At 36.6% G+C, this 19,878-nt stretch overlaps 1 protein-coding gene across 4 annotated transcripts in view; it reads left to right on the top strand.

Moving 5' to 3' along the window:
* Nucleotides 1–19,878, top strand: part of LOC111264962 (uncharacterized) — a 90,035-nt gene that overhangs the window by 18,532 nt on the left and 51,625 nt on the right. For all 4 annotated transcript variants that reach the window (XM_022841249.2, XM_022841250.2, XM_022841251.2 and 1 more), the window contains 6 exons: nucleotides 4,701–4,906; nucleotides 6,371–6,687; nucleotides 10,004–10,313; nucleotides 13,874–14,200; nucleotides 15,453–15,716; nucleotides 16,416–16,630. In XM_022841249.2, coding sequence (XP_022696984.1) covers nucleotides 4,701–4,906; nucleotides 6,371–6,687; nucleotides 10,004–10,313; nucleotides 13,874–14,200; nucleotides 15,453–15,716; nucleotides 16,416–16,630 — 1,639 coding nt within the window. The remainder of the gene's footprint in view (nucleotides 1–4,700; nucleotides 4,907–6,370; nucleotides 6,688–10,003; nucleotides 10,314–13,873; nucleotides 14,201–15,452; nucleotides 15,717–16,415; nucleotides 16,631–19,878) is intronic.

The raw sequence follows: 19,878 nt of genomic DNA, 5'->3' as shown, positions 1-19,878 counted from the left end.
CCAAATGCCCGTTTCCTGCCCAGACTTTTCGCTGAAGTAGATGTAAATTTTATGGTACTGCTGCATGTAGTGAAACATGCTCCTTTGTTCGTTATTGTGAGTATAGACTACTGCACTTGTTTCATTCACCTGTTCCCAGGTCGAGGAATGACAACCCGAATCGTGCAAGGGGCACTGTCTGCTCTTCAAGATCGTTACGGGGCCATAGATGCCGTCTTCACAGACAACACAAGCTACTTACGGGTCAGTGCGTCTAACAGCATTTGACGTGTTTTAATACTTGGCATGTAAGAACTGCTACAGCCCACCCGCAAGCGAACGGACTGGTAGAGCAGAGGACCCGCGCAGTTATGGAACGGCCGTTTGCGCGGTTGCTGGAGATGCCCGCCCCTTCCGTTTCCGTGGTACTTCCTTAACGCCTTCCTTAGTCGCCTTAACGATGAACACAACGGTAAGCGAAGCCCTAAACGCAATGACGTGCGAATTGCTCTATGGGTTCGAAGCCGTATTGTTCAGAGCCGCGATCCGTCCAACTTCCAGGTCCCTCTGTGTCTAAGCTACGCAAAACAGCCTGCATCCGGTTTTTCGGCGGGGACAGATACCCTAAAATAAAACCCCATTCGCGCCGATCGCCTCGGTTTGGGGAGCCTCACTTTTTACACCGCCCTCTTTAACACTTCTCAAAAACTGATGTCTAATTGAGTTGCCGTCAGTCCAACTGCCTAGTCTCCCTGTGCCTAAGCTTTGAAGGGCAACTCACATCCGACTCCTCGATGGAAAGAGATCCGCAAAACTACACCCCCTTTACCTCGGTCGCTTTGGCTTGGAACGCTGGTCCTTTTACACCACTCTCGTTAGCAGTCCCTACAGCTGCTTCTTAAATTAAGCTTGCACAGTGCGTGGAGAACATGCCGCACCTTGCCTTGCGTGAGTTCAGGTTTAAACAGAGCGTTCGAAAGACTTGCTTCTCTACGCTTGGTCTAATGAAGTTGACTTCAAAATACATATTGATATAATTTCCCGGCCGGTTGTGAGTGTAGAATACTCTCCAGTCTACCGACTAACCGTTTGTTGCCAGAGGTCTGACTAATATTTAGTACAAGTGCATTATATAAGGCCGCTACAAGCGATTCCGGCTGACCTAAAAATTGAACAACTTTTGAAAAAAAAAATGGCTGGCAAATACTAGAATCTTTTAAAAACAAATGAAAACCAGTTGTGTTTATTTTAAGTGAAATGGGTTCACAACAAAACACCTCACATATTTTACACTAAAAAAAATACTGAAAATAAACAACCTTGGATGTTTCACATATACTGAAAAAATACGATAAATGCAGAAACTGGATTAAAAAAATGGGTTTTCCGTTGACTTCAGTGCTCGTTGGAAATTGTGTAATACATTCTATGTACAACTTGCCTGGGGCGTAGACGAATCATGGTGCAATCTTCACTGCCAACTGGACAAGATTAAGGCGAGAGAATGACGTTGCCCTGGAGAAAAATTTGGTTCGGTGGCTGTGTCTAGTAGGTTTAGGCGTAAGGGATAGTAGTACTTATAGTCGCCATCAGAAGTATTTGAGAGATATTCACCAGAACTGAAACAGTGAACGGAGATCGCGATCAAGTCATTCAGCAGACTTATGGACCGTTGACGCGCCTATTTGTCTGACCGCCAAGCTTGCAGTCTGGTTACTTGGTGACAACGTTAGACCTACGGCCATCCTTAATTCTTAAGTCTCAATTAGTTTCTGGATTGCGCAAAAGAATACCCAGCCTTAGCTTCAATCCATTTATATCCCTTGTCTGAATCCATGCACTTTCCATGAGCTTTCCATGCACTAGAAAGGGCAATTGCTGGACAAATATATCCCACTATCCATTTACTTCGAGAAGCCATAGATAGAGAAATTAAATATAAGGACGCGAATGGGAAGTATATAAGCTGCTAGAACGCTGCGACAAGTAAAAAGTAAGAGTTATTGTTACATTATGGTATTAAAAAAGCATCATTCTCATTGAAATATTTTAAAAATCTGCGAGATTCACTTGTAACAGCCTACTCTATTAATTTATCATGTTGAGAGAGGGCATATGTTAAGTAATATTAATTAATATAATTAAAAAATAGGTATGATAAAATACTGATAATAATTTTAATAATTTCTGGAGCACTTAAAATGGAGCCTTGATCTTAACCTATAATATCTTAATACATATTTTAAAATCATAAACCAGTGTATATTTCCGTATCCTACTATTGATTGCATGTGGCAAGTTAGTCAGTATGCATATTACCAATCAAAGACATAGTTTCTCCGCAATTTAATGGTAGCGACAAAGTCAGTGCCAACTCGAACTTTCTGGCGGATCCGAAACTACAAGAAGCCAATATACATGGGGGAGCTGTGATATCTGTATTATATGCTGTCTGAAAAGCTAACAATGCCAAATACTTGGAAGGATATCATCGGCTGCAGGATCAATAAAACTGGAAAGATGCCATGATCACAGAGCCGTAGATTTTGGATCTCAAACGATGAAAGAACGCGTCCAGCTGCTAGATACTGTTTGTAGATGGACTGCGTCCAACTAAGGAATTATGTAAGCTGTATCTAAGAGATCTGGCTGTGAACAATGTACGATCTACATTGATATGGTACCTGGATAAGAAGGAATTACATACCGCAGTCCTAATTAAGTGGTACACAATTAACAGTTGTTTTTACTATACCCAAAAGGCATATCCTAACATATCATCCATCGAATACCTATTTCCTAACGAGAGTTGACGAAAGTAATCGAAAGGTATCAAATGCGTAAATTCAGCAATAATGTTGTGATGGTTGGGGTAGATTTTCAGCTCAGCGAACGTGTTCTGACTGAGCTTCTCGGCGAGAAATTCAGTAGTCTTGAATTCTAATGAACTGTTTTAAGTTAGTAAACAAGGTGGACGATAAGAGGTGCACATAAGATGCGGAATGTTGCAAAAGGTCGAGGTTACCAGCTCCATGGTGCATTACTGCGTTCGAACTTTACAGGATAGAAAGATGATGCAGTGATCAAATTGGCTATATAAAAGCCGATACAGAAAACTAAAATATCTAGAGTAGGAAGTATTTCATGTTAAATTATAAATAAATTGAAGTAAAAGTCGCTGTTTTTTTCTGCAGCTGAAATCCACACACGTGAAAGATAAAAACGAATCACCGATTCCTTATTTACAAGAAAAGTCGAGCCGTGGATCAGCGCACTGATCCGGTGCGTAAATTTTAACCTAGCAGCTGACTTGCTGCGGCGTCCTGGACGGATATATAGCTCTTGGGCTGAAAAGCCGAATACAGCTCGCATACTGCATCTATCACATATCTATTCAGTCTTATTAACCTATCGCAGCCTTTTCAGGGTTCCTGCGAGAGGTTTCTTTTAGGATATTAGTCCCCGAACCACCATATTGTGAGTTATAGCGTCCTTGATAGTCTACTGGGTATTTCTTTTTAGGCCCTTTAATGATTCTACAAAAAAAAAGCATTTGTATAAGGCAATTTGTCGTTCTACCTGCTTTCTGCTTGAAGCACCAAGTTGCCTTTTTCGGTGGAGGTATCCCTGCAAGAAACCTGCTTGCTGTCTCGAGTTAACAATACGTAGTCTATATCCTCAGGCACGGAACTCCTTTTGCGTAAAACACAATTCCAATGAAAGGAATATCACTGGGCAAAGCACCGTGAGCACGAAAGTGTAAGACAGGCCGACTTCTGAGGCCATTCTTCACAGTGTCAGCGGATGAGACCGAGATCAAAATGGGTCTAATAACGAACTTTAGGAAAAAAAGACTTATAAAGATCTATGGAATTAGATTTTATAGACATAATACGCAGAGGTGCGAATAGTGAAGAAGACGTTAATGAGGTGGTGCGGTCAATTATAGTAGTGATCTTACGTGATGCCGACATTTATTTAGATTCAGATGGGACCGAGTATGTCTATAATCGAGGCTCAGACTCCTACCAAGCATAAAGTTCCGTATAAAAGGTTTCAGATTAAAGGGAAATGTTTTATGGCAATAGCTCGTTATATAAGCTATGGAGAAATTTAATGAAGAGTGCGTTAGCAGAAATGACAAACAGGTTCGAAAACCCTGCTGCATAAAGTGTTGTGGGAACAAGTACAAGTGCTCTTTCAGTTGTTCTAATTTGTAGAGAATAAACTACGGTGGCTTTTACTATAAACAGGTAAAGAGTTAGCAGACAATGTAATCGGAACGCTAGTAAAAGCTATACTCTGGGAAAACCAGGTGTACCAACGAAGAGCAGTACCTTCTCGATAGGGCAATTATAACCACAGCGACTCCAAAAGGAAACGTCATAAATTTATGGTATGTTCGGTTAAAATTAGCCAAAAATGAAAAAGTAGCAGTTTCTCCTACTAGATTTCACAGGGAAACCTACAAAATACGAACGTACATATATAAGGTATACTGGCGAACCTCATAATTGGTAAATAAAACAGATATGTTATTTGAAAAGGAGTTCATTTTTATTTTTAGGAAAAAATATTGCCCACTTCTAAAACCTAAATCTGTAAATAATCCTACTGGATAATATGACGAGATATGCCAGTAGGGTATTCGTTAAGGTATTTAGCGTTATATTGTATATCATATCCAGTAACTTATGATTATGGTTTTTGTTCTTCTACAGAATCCAATACAGAGAAGCGTTCTACCGTGGAAAATGCTATCACAGTGAAGCGTATAGTGAGATCCGAAGTTGACAAAACACCGCAAGAATCAGATCAGTTGACAGGTATTGCGGATCATCGAGAGCAAGAGATGGATGATGACCTACAAGAAATCAATCGAAAGGTCAATGAAATTGATCGGGAGATAGAACGACTCGAAATGGAGGTATGTTGGGCCAAGTCATTTTACTGGCAAGCGTAACAATGAAATATAAATGGTTTTAGTTTGAATACCACGGAACCGACCACATGCGTACCGACATGGTACTGTACTTCTGAATTTAACATATAAATAGATTTTTATTAATATTTTAAAACATGCACTCTAAAGAAGCTCTTTCCTTGAAATTTCACCTTTATATATATATATGTTTATGCAATATTTTTATAACAGAGGTTAATTATCTTTCGATATATTAGTTGCTACCTTTGATCTTTCTATTTATGCTTTGTATTTTAATTACTGCTATTATTATGTCTAGAAGATCATTATAACTATCATTGCAATACTCTTTATTAGAATACTTGTTATTTATACCTACTGCTCATAACGTATTTTATGTGCTTATTATTCATAATATACTTTATTTATTACATGTACGAAGCAGCTTATTTTCGATTCCTATATTGCTAATCTTCCATTTAGTTCTTCTTAGTTCATGTTGTCTCTGTATCTTTAAACTATGTCTGATAGCACCGCTCAACTCCTTAAAAATCTCACAACATGTCACATTGTTTTCCACAGTTCCGTTATGCATACCATATATACATTTCTTTGCTCCAAATTTCCATATTCTTCTGATTCTAGTGAACTTTATCCTCGTTTTTAATACGCCGCTCCTAGTATCCAACAATAAACCTAATGCTAATGTAAATTATACGGAAGTTCTGAAAGCAACCAAACTACTTTTTTCCTTTACAGCCTTGAAATGGTTTTTGGTTACACCTCTATTTTCTTTTTTGTCACAAGCTGTTCGGTGTATTCGTCTTTTGGCATATTTCGTTATCTTTTTACAACTGTCAGTATTAGCTTGATATATATATGTGCACCCATTTGAATGATTCGTGCATGTGAGTTGCAAATCATACATTCGAGCGTTGAATTCCATCTATTCGTTTTGCTAGAGTATGTTATGATAAGTACAAGCAGGCTTTTTTTCAACTCGACATAACAACTAAACCTGTTGCAAATGCTCAAACGCAACCACCATAATTTTTCATCTCTTTATAAAAAACATTTAAAAAATATACATAAGACAATTCCTAATCTTTTTTTAGATCACATCTGCATTGCAAGCTCAATTTCTTGCCTTTTATTGTTATTCTACTTTCTTTTCCTATATAGATAACTCCGCATACTGTGCGTTAACTTCTCAAGAGATTACGTGTTTGTAAATTGACCTGTTGAAGGTAATACGATATGTATAGAATATTTTTATGGCAACATGTCTACACATGTACAAATCGCCATCCGCAAAGTAGCAGATAAAAAATAGCAAAACAGTGGCACCATCGAACAAGAAATGCTGTTTAGCCCATTGTTAATGACTTCTTTGATAAATTATCTTAATGATCAATTTATAAAGTCATAGGTGTTTAAAAGATTTTTCCCAAACAATGATGCTCTAAGGTACGGGATCGCGAGGTGCTCCGAAGAAGGGAATCAGAAGATAAAAAAACGCTCTCTCCTGAGATAAAAGAAAAGCTACACGTGGAAGGGGACCGATTTGAAGTGATACGCAAAGAACAAGAAGTGATGAGAAGTGAGGAGCATTTAACACCACTCAGCGTCGAGGATGTCTCTAAGATGAAAGCTGAGGAGATTCGGAGAAAGCAGGAAGAACACCATAAAAAGGAAAATGAAAAACTTCGTCAAAGGGAAAGTCGAGATAAAAAAGGAAAAATGCACCAAGTTGAAGGGAATAACGCAGCAGAACGAACTTGCAGGTAATAAGATCCATAAACACCCCTCATTAGCATACTCGCAGCTTATATATAAAGGATGGGACTACATGAACCAAACCGTTTATTTGAGTAAGGGAACCTTGCTTTCGAAAATAAATGCTGTAAAATTTTCAAAAATTTTGAGTTCGGTAAAATTAGCCTTACTGGATCGTTTTTAGTACCAAATTGTAAAATGTGCTGTTTTTTGGAACGACTGAATGTTTTTTACATCCCTATCGAGTTTCTCCTAAGCGATACAAATGCAAATAACCAGCCTATTTTCTTACTACAGTCTTGCCTGCTTTACAGCTATATTTTTAAGGCAGACTAAAAGGATGTTGCGTTTAATAATTTAAACTATATTTAGGGGGGGGGGGTGTAGAAGACAGGCTGAGTTGCCAATTGACAACGAAACTAAACAGACACACAGAATAGGTGGCATCGCAACCGAAGTGCAAGAAAGTATCGGGTGGCTCTTTAAACACGGCTCGATCGGCTTTCCTTCCGGCAACCCAACAACCTATACTTTGCACGTTGATGAACTCTGGGCAGAAAGCGTTCGAAGTTCATTTTGGTAACAATTTTTCATCTTCAAATCTCTTTAATTTAAATTCTAACTAATTCTCCAAAGGTAATCATGCACATATATTGCCCGTTTGCTTAGGTAATATCACAAGAACGCGGGGATCTAATTAAGATGCTTGCCTTCATTCCCGTAAGTGGGACATTCCCATAGCACCTTATATTTCCTAAGGTGCACTAAAGGGAATATATGCTAATGGATGCACTCGTGAGAAGCCAAGGTTTTGCACAGTTGTCCGGATGGTTCAAAAAATGAAATATCTAAAAATTGTCATGAATGTTTTATTGTTTTCGGAGAATCACAAAACTCGTACAATTTTTAATGTGATGAAGTCAATTTTAGAAAATGACATCTTCATCAATATACTAATCCCACACTAGTTAAAGAAGCCACAACCTTTACACGTGTCAGACTTTGGACTACCCACAGCTTGGCTCTGTATAGCTAAATAGAACTTTGTTACGGTATAAGAATTGCATTTCACGACGTATTCCGTCTCGTTAAAAGTTCATACAAAACATGATCTAAGATAATAAGAATTGTTGAAGGATTTTGGAAAACAGGTATTTTTCTACAGAATGAATCCAGACAAACGGGGAATTTGCGTCTAAGTCGTGAATTTGTTAACGTACGATTCTTCTAAAGGGCAAAAGCGGGAATAACATAAAACTTAGTAAAGGTGCACGAGTTAATCAAACAGCGAATAGGAAGTTACAAGGTAAGAAACGTATAACTGCGTCCTGAGCTGACAGGTCCTCACGAAGAAGGGAGAGGTGTCTTTTATAAAAGGAAAAATGCTATTGATGTTACGCCGGAAGGATATATGTGGACGATGTGTGGTTACGAAGTTGAGCCGACATACCTCCTCAAATGTCCCAAAAATCTCAGGAGCAAGAAACTGAAAGGCATTTTTGGCCAAATGTCAGCTGCAGGAAATTTTTTTAACAAGCAAAGCTTGCAAACCATTTGCCATTCTCACAAAAAAAAACATTGGTAGCTCAATTTTTAAAAATTCTATCTTTCCTTTCAGCTGTCAAATAAATCAGTTTCAATCAGTTACGTTACCCAAAAAGTGCTGTGTATTGAAAACAAAATTTGAAAAAATCGATCCGTTTAGCAAAAAATCATTAATGACCTCACTTCTGTCCCATTAATTCCAACTAATGGGACTATATAGGTCAACGACAGAAACATTTTTGATCGATGATTTTTCGAACATTAGCTTATTTTGCTTCCCATTTTAGACGACAAGATTGAACGACGACCAAGTGAACCTTACTTTTCGACACACTGCTTCTCTTCCAATCGCGGTACTGTGTGATAACAAACTAGTGCTCTCTAAATCGCTATAAGCACCTCTTTTATCGTAATGTTCTTTGTTTAACCCGTTTACACTAGTTATCCATAATTCGTAGATATAACACTTAACATAGTTTTTAGAGTCAGGGAATTTACATATATATATACACATGTATATTGTTTGAGCTCAATAAATTTAAAACCATTTTTAGCTACCATTGAATTTTTAAGTCGTTTAGGTCCTGAACTGTAGATATTTTGTATTTAACACACGGACACATTTTGATTACTAAGTAAGATCATCGTATGAAAACTGTTTATGTGATCGCAAGGGCAGAAAAATTACGATGCCCGTGTTAATTTAGATCCTTTATTTTTTTACCACAACCACACTATTTGGGTCGTGTCTAAATTTTCAATGAACTAGATTGCCTGATACCGATTGACTGATAACTAAGACCGAGAATAACCGATTTTTTGCTTCTAAATCGACTGTGTTTTATTAAGATGCTCATATTTAGGTTATATAGTAGAAAATCTTGATTGCCTCAGCATTTATTTCGTGCAGGTATAGAAATGCAAATCGATACATGTTTTTTAGTTATTAAAGATTTTTTTCATTGTTGTCTTGATTTTGCGCGAGCCACTGGTTCTCTCAGTGTACTCAGTGTTGAATTTTCATTACACTCTATAGCTCTTCTTATACTCCACGAAAGATTTGTAGTAATGGAAATCTTTACCTGTTTTTTCAGTTTTTTTAACTAAACTTTTTTGTTATAATTTTTGACTATTATTGTAGAGAGTCATCTTATAGTTATTTCTAGTAATTCGTAATAAACCAGTTAATAAATAACCAAATAAAAATATTTTTCAAAGTTTCTGAAGTTTCTATTTCAAAAACAAAAGCTAAGGCTTTTCAGTTATTTCGAGTACGTTTTAAAAAGATACACGGCTTTAAATAATGATCGGAATGTAAATAGTTTTCCCTTTTCCATAACAAAAAAACAAACATTTTGGTATGCATTGCTATTTTTTTGGGAAAAGGCTGTCAAATGCAATCACTGTTCCATGTAAGTTCTATTGTAAATAATGCTCAAGTTGATTAAGGTGACACATTGATCGAAGATATCCAATAAATTAAATTAGTCGAAAGATATTAACTTCGGAAAAGCGTTAGATTATCTTTACCAAAAATTAAGAGCTCCATTATTTGGTAGACAAATGCAAAATATTTGTTCGATAATCACTTTGTATGAACAAAAGTTCGGTCGCATATTGTACATGTAAGAGGTTAAAAAGACCTGCGAATATATCTTTGGGGTCTAAACTTTTACGGTATCGCATCCTTGTGATAATCATGACAAGAAGTTAACAAAAGTCTAACGCTTTTTTATTCCTAGTTAATGACTACCTTGTTTTTCTTTATTTGAATCTTAGGTACTCTGTAGGAAATGGGAGACTACCACGAACTTCAGAGCGTAAGAAAGATATCGATAAGAGACACAAAAATTTAGAAGCGCCCGACGGAGGCCAAACGGAGCAGGAAAAGGGGAATATTTTGATAAAAAGCAAGTCATCTTGTGAGACTGAGAATGAGCACGTTAAAAAAAGCGTATCAAACGATGAACAGTGCAGAGAAATTCAAGAAAACTATACCTCAGGGGATGACAAGAGAGGAGGAGGGGACCGGAATACTCGAAAGGAGTATCCAATACAAACTAATCTTTCAAATGACACCAGCATGATGGTAAGTAAAAAGCTTCGTAGAAGATTTTGATGGGAAAGCTTTACTTTTTCCCAATATAAAGCTCCACAAGGTTCTAAAAATACGCCTACTGTACAGTGCAAACTTCACGCCCAATGCAGGAATTTATTTGTAACGAATTCAAATAATCAAGGATAATATAATAAGTGATGACATTTAGAAGAGACATATGGGCACGAGGATTCCGTTACTAACCAAGAAGTACGGACTAAAATAAGCAAGCTAACAAGGAAAAACGCGCAATACTATGTATAATATCATATCAGCGTCATACAAGAACGTCGTCTAACATACATAAATAATCTTATGATTGGGTCAGAAGGAGTGGTGTTTTCTCGTTCAGGATAAGCTCACGAAATCTCTGGAGCAGAAGCTGATTGGTAGAAAACAAATGACGTTTGTTTTGCATTTTTACAGGTTTTGTTTTCTGACTTCTCATTTGCTAATGATACAAAAATTTAATTTGCTTACAAAATTTTAAGCTTGCTTCAAGCTCTAATTTCGAATAATAAAACGGCATTTTCCAATTTTTTCTTATTTGAAAATTATTCTAATGATGTTGCGGAAGTAACCCAGGATATATGTCTCGCGTACGACAACGTTTTTGTAGCCAAAATATATAAGTTTACTTAGCAATGATATTCCTCGACGAAATTGACAAATCAACTGGAAAAGATTATTTAGGTCAAAGATACTACTTTTAAAGTTAGCAAGCTTTCTGTAGCTTTTGAGTCGTATTATTAGCTGGCACATATCGCGGAACGTTCCCGTGGAATTTTGGCTTTTGAGAACGACAAATATAAAATGTCAAAGATATTATTATTTCTTTCAGACATACCTATGGAAAACCGTTGAAAAAACTGGAACTGCTTATATACCAACTTAACAAAAAAAAATTTGATCAGTGGATAACACGGATATAAGAAATCTCACTGATTTCGGTTAAATATAATGTGTTCGAACACATGAATCTTAAATTGTTCTTACATAAAAAAGATACATAAGCTTATGATAATCACAGAAATAGTTTTGCTACATTCTCCTGATATCCAGACAGCTCTCCCAATGATTATCAGCAAAAACAGTGACTAGACGATGAAACAACTTAATTAATGGTAAATGCAGGACACGGGCATAACGGCATTTTATGTGCCACCTTGACAAACAACATGGATGTTTCGACTGTACAAAATTTAAGAAGATTCCAGGTGGCGAATTGGTCAAAGAACCCAAAGTTAGGAGCTTCTAACCAATGAATATTTCCTATCGACTTGCTAAATGGTCTAATTGAGAGGACATTTGACAATACTCAAGGTAAAACAAGCAGTAATAATATAACGATATGTATGTACAAGGCCAGTTAGAAAGGCTTCATAAACAACAGTTCCCACTTTCGCCAAAAAGAAAGATATTTTATTGGATTTGTTCTAACAAAATTTGGACGAACTTAGACCAAGTCTTAATTGGATTTTAGAAGCTAACAAACATGTCAATTCTCGACAAATATATAGAGGAACTCTAGCTAACTCCTTAAGAACGGTAATTTGAGTGAAAGAAATTACGGCAAACACATAGATTATAGTTCGATACTTCAAGTAAGTTCGATAAGTCAAGGAGGTGTGTCTGACGAAGCAAGGACGTACTGAGTACGGCGGGCTAGGTCAATATTTTAAGAACCTCAGAGAAACAAAGAAAAAAGCAAAGGATTAGGAAGGATATACCTTACCTACTAAGCTATTATAGGGACAACCACTTTACGTCTAGAGAACCTAAAAAATTCCGCTAAAGTGAAAATGTTTAAAATCTCTATACGATGAAATGTAAATAATATGCACTGCCAATAACGTAAGCATGCTTTTATCTAATAAGTTTAGAAAGAATGGGCAACATCTGGTGCAATTTCACTAAGATGACATCTAAGAAGCTTAACCCACATGGTCAAAGAATCTACAGTAGAAGAAATAAGGCCTCTAGCCCATTAGAATTAACAGTAAAATTTGAAATACGTATGTTATGTTTGAAATCCATATTCCATTATTGGACTACATATGCAATAATTAAAAAAATTTATTATAAATATTGCATACAAATGCGAATTAATGTGTATGAATGTTATCGACTCCTTTGGTCTTTTAATTTGTATGATGTTTAAAGAAGGAATTATTCTTGCACAAAAAGTAGGTAAACCTTGCCGTCAGTTAGTTCATCATATTATCAAATTATCGTCATCAAATCATGTGCTCTAGTGCTTTACAGTAGTAAAATAAGCATTCTTCTTCTTCGGATAATTCTTTACTGAAATGGCGAAATTTTTATTAACATAACGGATGCGCAAAAAACAGATTCTGCTTAAACTAATGAAGCGGCTCTTATTGGTTAACTTGTTAACCGTCTCAGCCGTATTATATCAGACTGAATGGCCTATCGATGGTTTAACTACAAGTTCTTAAGACGATCGTCTGAATTTCTGCGCATTAAAGTTATTCCTCGTATCCGGAGCTTTTTATACATGATCTTTCCTATCAAACTAAACCTAGCCACGAGGACAGTGAAAATTATTAAGGCCGCTCTCAAGATTTTCTGCATACCTGTTGCGCCATCCCTTCAAATTTTCTTAAATTTGATATGATGAGAAAAAATAAAATAAAAAAATCCCCTAAATTTATAAATTAAAAAAGCCACAGGCAACAAGGCCGAATAAATGAGTGGATTAAATATGAAAGATTATTTGCTTCGAAGGAGACGGAAGAAACTAAGAGCAAGCTCTACTAAGAACAGTAAAGGATCAGAGGAATTCTTCCAAAGTTTCGATTATTTGTGAAGAAGAGACTCACGCGATTTCTCCAAAATTTCGCGACTTTATTCTTAGATACTGTAGGGCCTTGAGACATAAATATATATATTAAAGAAATGTCTTGCAGCAGCAACATTGGTGAGAAACGCCTTAGCGGTATGCTACTTTATTGTTAGTTTGAACCTCTTATTTGGAACATGTAGTAACCATAAAGCCGTAGCTTGTCGCCTCAAGCTCCTTCAAGCACTGCTAAATCTTTTTTGACAGCTAGAAGCTTTAATGACACGACTACTGGACAATGTCGTTCTGCTAAGGATATTTCTCTAAAAACATCTGTCTTGATTTTCGCTACATATTTGTTTACGACCTACGTAAACAGCGGTCGGTAATAATGGTCTCCTATTCGTCACGAAATCGAACAAGTAATTAGAAATTTGAATGATACTTTAGTTTCCTCATTATTTAAACGTTCGGTGCATGATATTTCTTTCACGACACAAAATGTGCGCATGCTTTTTGTTTTCTTGTTTTACACTTGAAAGTTCGCCTAACATTGCAAATTGTCTAGGGCGTCTCGACGAATTGATTAGAGGCCTGCTTCGTCTGGACTGTAAAGCGTCTGCTCGAAATAGCGTTTTTATTTATCGAGAAAACAAAGTTAATTGTATTTTCCGAACTTTAATACCTAGAAAATGTTTAATTTACGGGAAACAATAACCAAGAATGAGTCACCTTCATTGTTGTTCAGCTGGCATCTCGTCCCGAGTCGTGTTCCTTGACATACGTTACGGATCAAAGTGAGTTCCACCGAACGACGGCTGAGCTCGAGGAATTCCGAGAACCAGGATGGCATAGCGTGGATCCAAAGGATCATAGCAGCCAGTTTAAAGGCAAGCAAGACAGTCCCTCTGAAGCAAACGATAACGACTCGCAAGCTTATCGATCTGTTGAATACAGTCAGCAGAATACCGCAAATCCCGAAGACCAAACGGTTTATAGAGAAGTGCCAAAAAGTGGCCAGCATACCCCACGGCACAACGTCTTGCAACCAGGACCGGGAATCCTTAAAAATAAGGTGAGTCTTTAAGACTATCCATTTTGCGTAAGACAAGCGTGGTAGGTCTTTTTTTGCCTTTTATGCCGAAGTTATGCCTTATCACAATCTTTGATAATTATAGGTAAGTAATGTTAATATTTAATACTGCACCAGAATTATACAAAACAACCAGGTTGTAATGAGAAATCAAAAAATACCTATTTCTTTAAACTAATTTATTGACATAAAATACAAGGTAAGCAAGCTAAAATAGGCTAAACCTCGCAAGTTGTGTCGCTTGTGTCTACGAGCGACACAAATCTTGAGTGCATTTGTAACTCAAGCAGCAAAAGTTAAATAACATGTTTGGGGCATCCAAAGCAGGACACACAAGGCCTTTTGGCATATCTTTAGAGGCAGTGGCTAGTGGGCTAACAAAAACGTTTAATGAACACAATTACTGAGAGCGCATACAGAAATTATTTCGCTCCACTACAATAAGCAATTTCGCTGTAGAACTATTATAAGAAATTAAAGTATCAATAGGTAAACAGTTTCAGCAAATCAGTTATAATGAGACCTGTATTAATTATGGCCTATACTCGCTATCATAATTTGTGATTTCGAATAACGGGCGCTGTAGAATCGTCATTGTAGACTAATAAATCATACATACTCGCATGCATAAGGTACGTTTTAGTAAGCTGTAAGCCTATCTCTTACATTTATCTCTACATTTGTGATTTCTTCGCCTCACTTGTATCTTCTCAGAATTTGTAATTTTTGATTCATCACTTTGCCTATTTTGATGTGTGTTCGAGGATGTCGTAGCAGAACCTCAGTAATTCCATCTCGATGCTTTATCATTGCTGTAACTCTTTGTAGGGGCACGACTAGAAATACAGTATTGCATTGGTATATAAAGTAGTTCATGTATTATGTTTTACAATTTGATGTTTTGAATTGTGTGAGTCTTTTTAGAAATCCGATTCAAAACCGTGAAAAATCCATTAAGAATGTAGAATGATCATAGTGGACTTCGAAATACGGGAAATTATACGGATAGTAATCTTACTACATCGAAGCTACAATGTATGTGACAAAGTGACTGAACTTCAATACCGACTTCTATAAAAAAAAAAATTACTTCTCGATTGAACCAAGTTACAAGTTTCAACTATTGATTTGTGTGTGAAAAAAAATTGCTTTCTTAACAATGTATAATATAACCAATTGCGGCATGCTGCGTATTTTACATACACGTTTCAAATACCCACTTGTAAAACTGCAGGGGGTTTCTGGTATCTCTGACACGAGGCGATCTTCATTTGTATCACGCGGAGCGGATTCGACAATCGTGGAACTCGACAGGCCACAAGATGATCCTTCCTCCACACCACTTGTACCAGTTTCTGAGCTCTATAACAAAAATAGCCAGGCACAGACGGATAAGGCAACTGAAGATACCGTTGAATGCAAAGATGACACGCAAGAAGGCTCGGAAAATAAAGAGTCCTTGATGATCGAGGAGGATCAAAACGATATAGGGCGCAAAGTGAGTGCTCAGTCGAAATAGCTATCCATGGCGAGTTGTATTGGACATTGGTATTTTCCCATGATACGCGAAGATGTAATAATGATTTGTGCGTCTAAAATCAGTTTTGAATTTAGACCACTATATTGTTAATCTACGACCCGCGACCTCCTTCACCGACTCCTTCACAAAATATTGGGTTGCGGAGAAAGTATTAAGCGTTTTGTCAGATAGATAGCTTTAAAGTCACATATAATATCGGCTTTAAAAGTGGAAATTTGACAACAGCAGATGTACTAACATTATAACAATGCCTTTCAGATTTAAAATAAAGCGCCTTTTGAGAAAAAGAAGTTTCCGCAAAAATTCGCATGTTAGTTTTTTTTTGCGATAACGGCACAAATGCTGTCCAGACCTTTGAAAACTTGTGCTGTTTATGGGCAACATGCGTTAGCGGAAAACACGATTCAAATAATTTTGTCTCTTTCGTTCTGGAGATTTCGATATAAAAGACGCTCGTCGTAATGGTTGATCAATTACATAAAGTGCGTACAGAATATGAAAGCACTTTTAATTGTACTAAACATTCTGTTTCACTTTTGGGATTTAAAAGTATAGGAATCTAAAGGGGTGTAAATTTAAATCGGAAACACTGATACGTAGATAAAAAAGAGTTAAGTTACATCGCACATGAGCCATAATATTGATTCTCCTTTGAAGGCTCAATATATTGAAAAAGAGATAGAGAGAAGACGTGGAATGATGCAGCGAAAAACGCAAGATGGATCCGTATGTAATGAAGACGAGGCACGGGAATGTGGTGACCCAGATGCGAAAATAAAAGCACACATACCGTGTCAACATCAAAAAGGATTCTGGCAACAGACGTGGGAGGAAAACCATCTAGATAAAAACTTACGGGCTGAAAGCAAAAGGTGAGTTTGCATTTTGTAAGCGCTTAGCATGCTGTACATGTTTTGCTATTTATTAAAAGATACGATTAAAGAATAGGCTAACATATATTTTCCTAAGCTGCCAATGTCTGTTAGTCAGGCTGTTCGCAAACCTCTACTATAGCACATCCTATGAGGCGTGTGCGTGTTCATTCATATCTAATGCTTAAATTATTCTCTTCAATTCATCTGTTTGTACTGTAAACATTTGGTTCGAGCTTTACCCTAGATATCCCAAACGTGTGGGTGCAGCTCAAAGCAGATGTATTGTATTATGTGCAGGTAAGGGGCAGGCCACCGAAAAATGAAAGCCACTTTATGTTCACTTGCGTTCTGTTAAAAAATACATTAAAATACTGTGAGCTTGGATTCCAAATTAATGTCAAAAGCGCTTCATCGAAAGCGGTTTTAAAAAATTCCTTGTATTTTTTTTTGCCTTTCTATGAATACAAAATGCCGTAGGTGCGTCAACTATTAGACTACTACTAGATCTGAACTGCGTTTTTTTTATTCCCAGTAATAGTTTCAACTAATTGATACTTTGGACAAAGCAATGCTGCTACGCGCACAAACGCAGCTTCATACGCCATTAATACATCATGACTAAATATATAATTTACAAAAAAAAAATTATGCTGACTTATTTCTGAAGTACGCAGCTAAGTTGAGAAAAGTAAGAACCCTACTACGAATGGAGTAACTTAAAATTAATAATTAGCCGTCAAACGAGAAGGATTGAACATGATTCACCGCCTATCTAACTAGTGATATAAAATATATAGGAAAAATAAATTTCTATAGTGCAAAGACACCGAATTTTGGCCCGAGATCTATCCTTATCACATTTTAAACGCTTCAACTTGCCGTTATCATATGGCGCCTGAATGGAAATCCTGTAACCAGTAGGTCACTTTTATACTAGAACTTCGTTATTATCGGCAACATCGGAAAAAAAATTTAGCAGTTCACTAGTTATGATCCACGCAAAAATTTTATTAGGTTCCAGCTAATATTTGTGGACAAAGAATTTTTCGAGGAGGGCTTAAAAGACCCTAAATCCTTTTCCAGATACAGGAAAAAATTCGGATGTGTGAGACTTAGTTGGCCCTGCTAGACAGGTCTAGACGATTTGTTTTACACACCATGTGTGATTTGTATACCTGTGAATAATTGCATTAACTCTCACGGTGTGATTACATCGCTCTTCCTTTACCTGGACCGCAATAAGCATTCGGGAATGTTTTCTAATCATATGTACCAAAATGTAGCCCATTTCAGCAAAATCATGGAATTATGAAGATCGCCGAAAGAGCCAAAAACAAAAATGCAATTCATAGTCAAATGATGGCTACAATTGTAAACACAATGGTGATACAATTAAAAAGGTAGAGATCAAGCACTTGAACTGTATTAGCTAGCGCAGTGCTTGATTTTTTTTGACTAATTGTATACTGGTTTACTTCACTACGGGACTACAGAACACATTGAGGCATGTAAGACGATGCTCGTGGCTATCATCATAATGCTATTCACCGACGGTGTTGTAGTTGCGGTAGCGGTAATTTCTAAACGTCATCATAAATGACGAAGAAGTGCTGTTGTTGTCGCGTTCGTCCCTTTTTAACCGTCAAAATTCATAAGAGCGTGTATGCTGTTTTGACTATATCATCGCGAGCTTGTAGGCCTCTCTAGATTAATTCCCGTGTGAAAACAAGATACCGCTGGAGGAGAATAAATTGGGGGAAAAATCCACTAAAAAATAGCTCAGTCAATTTCGCCAGACACTCTTCAGAACAACGACAAACCATTAAAAAATCGAAATAAAAAATGCACTTCATAAACAGACAAAAATCAATAATGTCAGTAATAAAGTTAGTAGGTTTAAAATAAATGAAAATCAAAAAAAAGAATCTTTTTAAAGGCCCTTTTGAAGCACTATAGGCAAACCCAATCCAATTGTTTTGATTGACAGCTACCTGTGTCACAAACAAGACATAGCTTTACGTCATGTCAAGAAATCATCCTTAAAATGCAAATCTTAGTTCCGGCATATGTTACACGTAAATAATTAGCTTGAAGTAGCTCACTGCCTATATTTAAAATGCCCTTAATTAATCACATATAAACGTTCTTATGCTTGAAGAACTAGAGAAGATCTGCATGGTTTTATAACACTATTTAAGTCATAGCACTTTATAGATGACTTATATATAAAACTTGGTTTTAGGGATTCAGTTACTTTTTACTATTTTTATTTTATTATTCCTGCTAATATCACATTAGATTGCAATACTTGAAAATAGTCTTAGATTTTAGGAGTCGGACATTCCATTACAGGCGGAAAGCCGAAATAGTATGCTGATATCCATACGACAATTTCTATGCCAAAATATCAATATCTTTGGTATCACATTTACTATATATAGAATAAACCAGCAGCTAATACCAGTTTCGAGCGTTATTTGAGGTCTATGCCTCTAAGGTCTAAGAAATCCCAGCGAATTTCGCTTTTAATAGAAGTGTTACCAATATTGTTAAATTATTTATTATCAATCATTATGTATATTTTATTTCCAAAAGGAAGGTATTTTACAAGTTTTTCTTGGCAGGTTTCGTATGCACAACTCTAAAGTATGGTGGTTGTACATGAAGAACACCAGTGAAGTATCGGACGGTGTACCATATAAATTTACAAGACACCTGTCCAAGGTGCAATATTCCAAGAAAACACGTTGAGATATCAAGTTTACACTTCTATGGCAGAATTAATCTTAAAATATATATAACTCAAGAAGCTATGTGCTTGACACATTTTTCAATTTATCTCGAAATAATCTCAAGTAAAGTAGCGGAATGAATGAATATCATGTTTCTTGGCTCAAAAACGAAAAGAATCAATTTTTTTTAATTCTAGAAGTGGAACATATTAACTGTGTGTGGTAAAAGACGCATAAATGGCTAGGACAATCATATGCAATTACATACCTCGGGATCTGCAGGTGTAATTTCTCACTACGGCTCTAAAATTCTATAATTACATGTTGCAATTTCTTCTTTAAGCTTTTTTGTTTGCCGAATGTAAAAATATTCACATCATCAGTAAACGACTCATACACGGCTGAAGTCAACAACGTATGTGTAACAAAGCGCGCGTAATCAGGAGACCCTCTTCGTCTTTATCACCATCGCCCTAAAATATTATAACTGCTTGTTGCAGTTCCTTCTTAATG

This window comes from Varroa jacobsoni, unplaced genomic scaffold (assembly GCF_002532875.2).
Source record: "Varroa jacobsoni isolate VJ856 unplaced genomic scaffold, vjacob_1.0 scaffold_918, whole genome shotgun sequence".
Lineage (NCBI taxonomy): Eukaryota > Metazoa > Arthropoda > Arachnida > Mesostigmata > Varroidae > Varroa > Varroa jacobsoni.
Note: the sequence above shows the minus strand (reverse complement) of the source record. Positions and strands in the feature narration are given on the sequence as shown.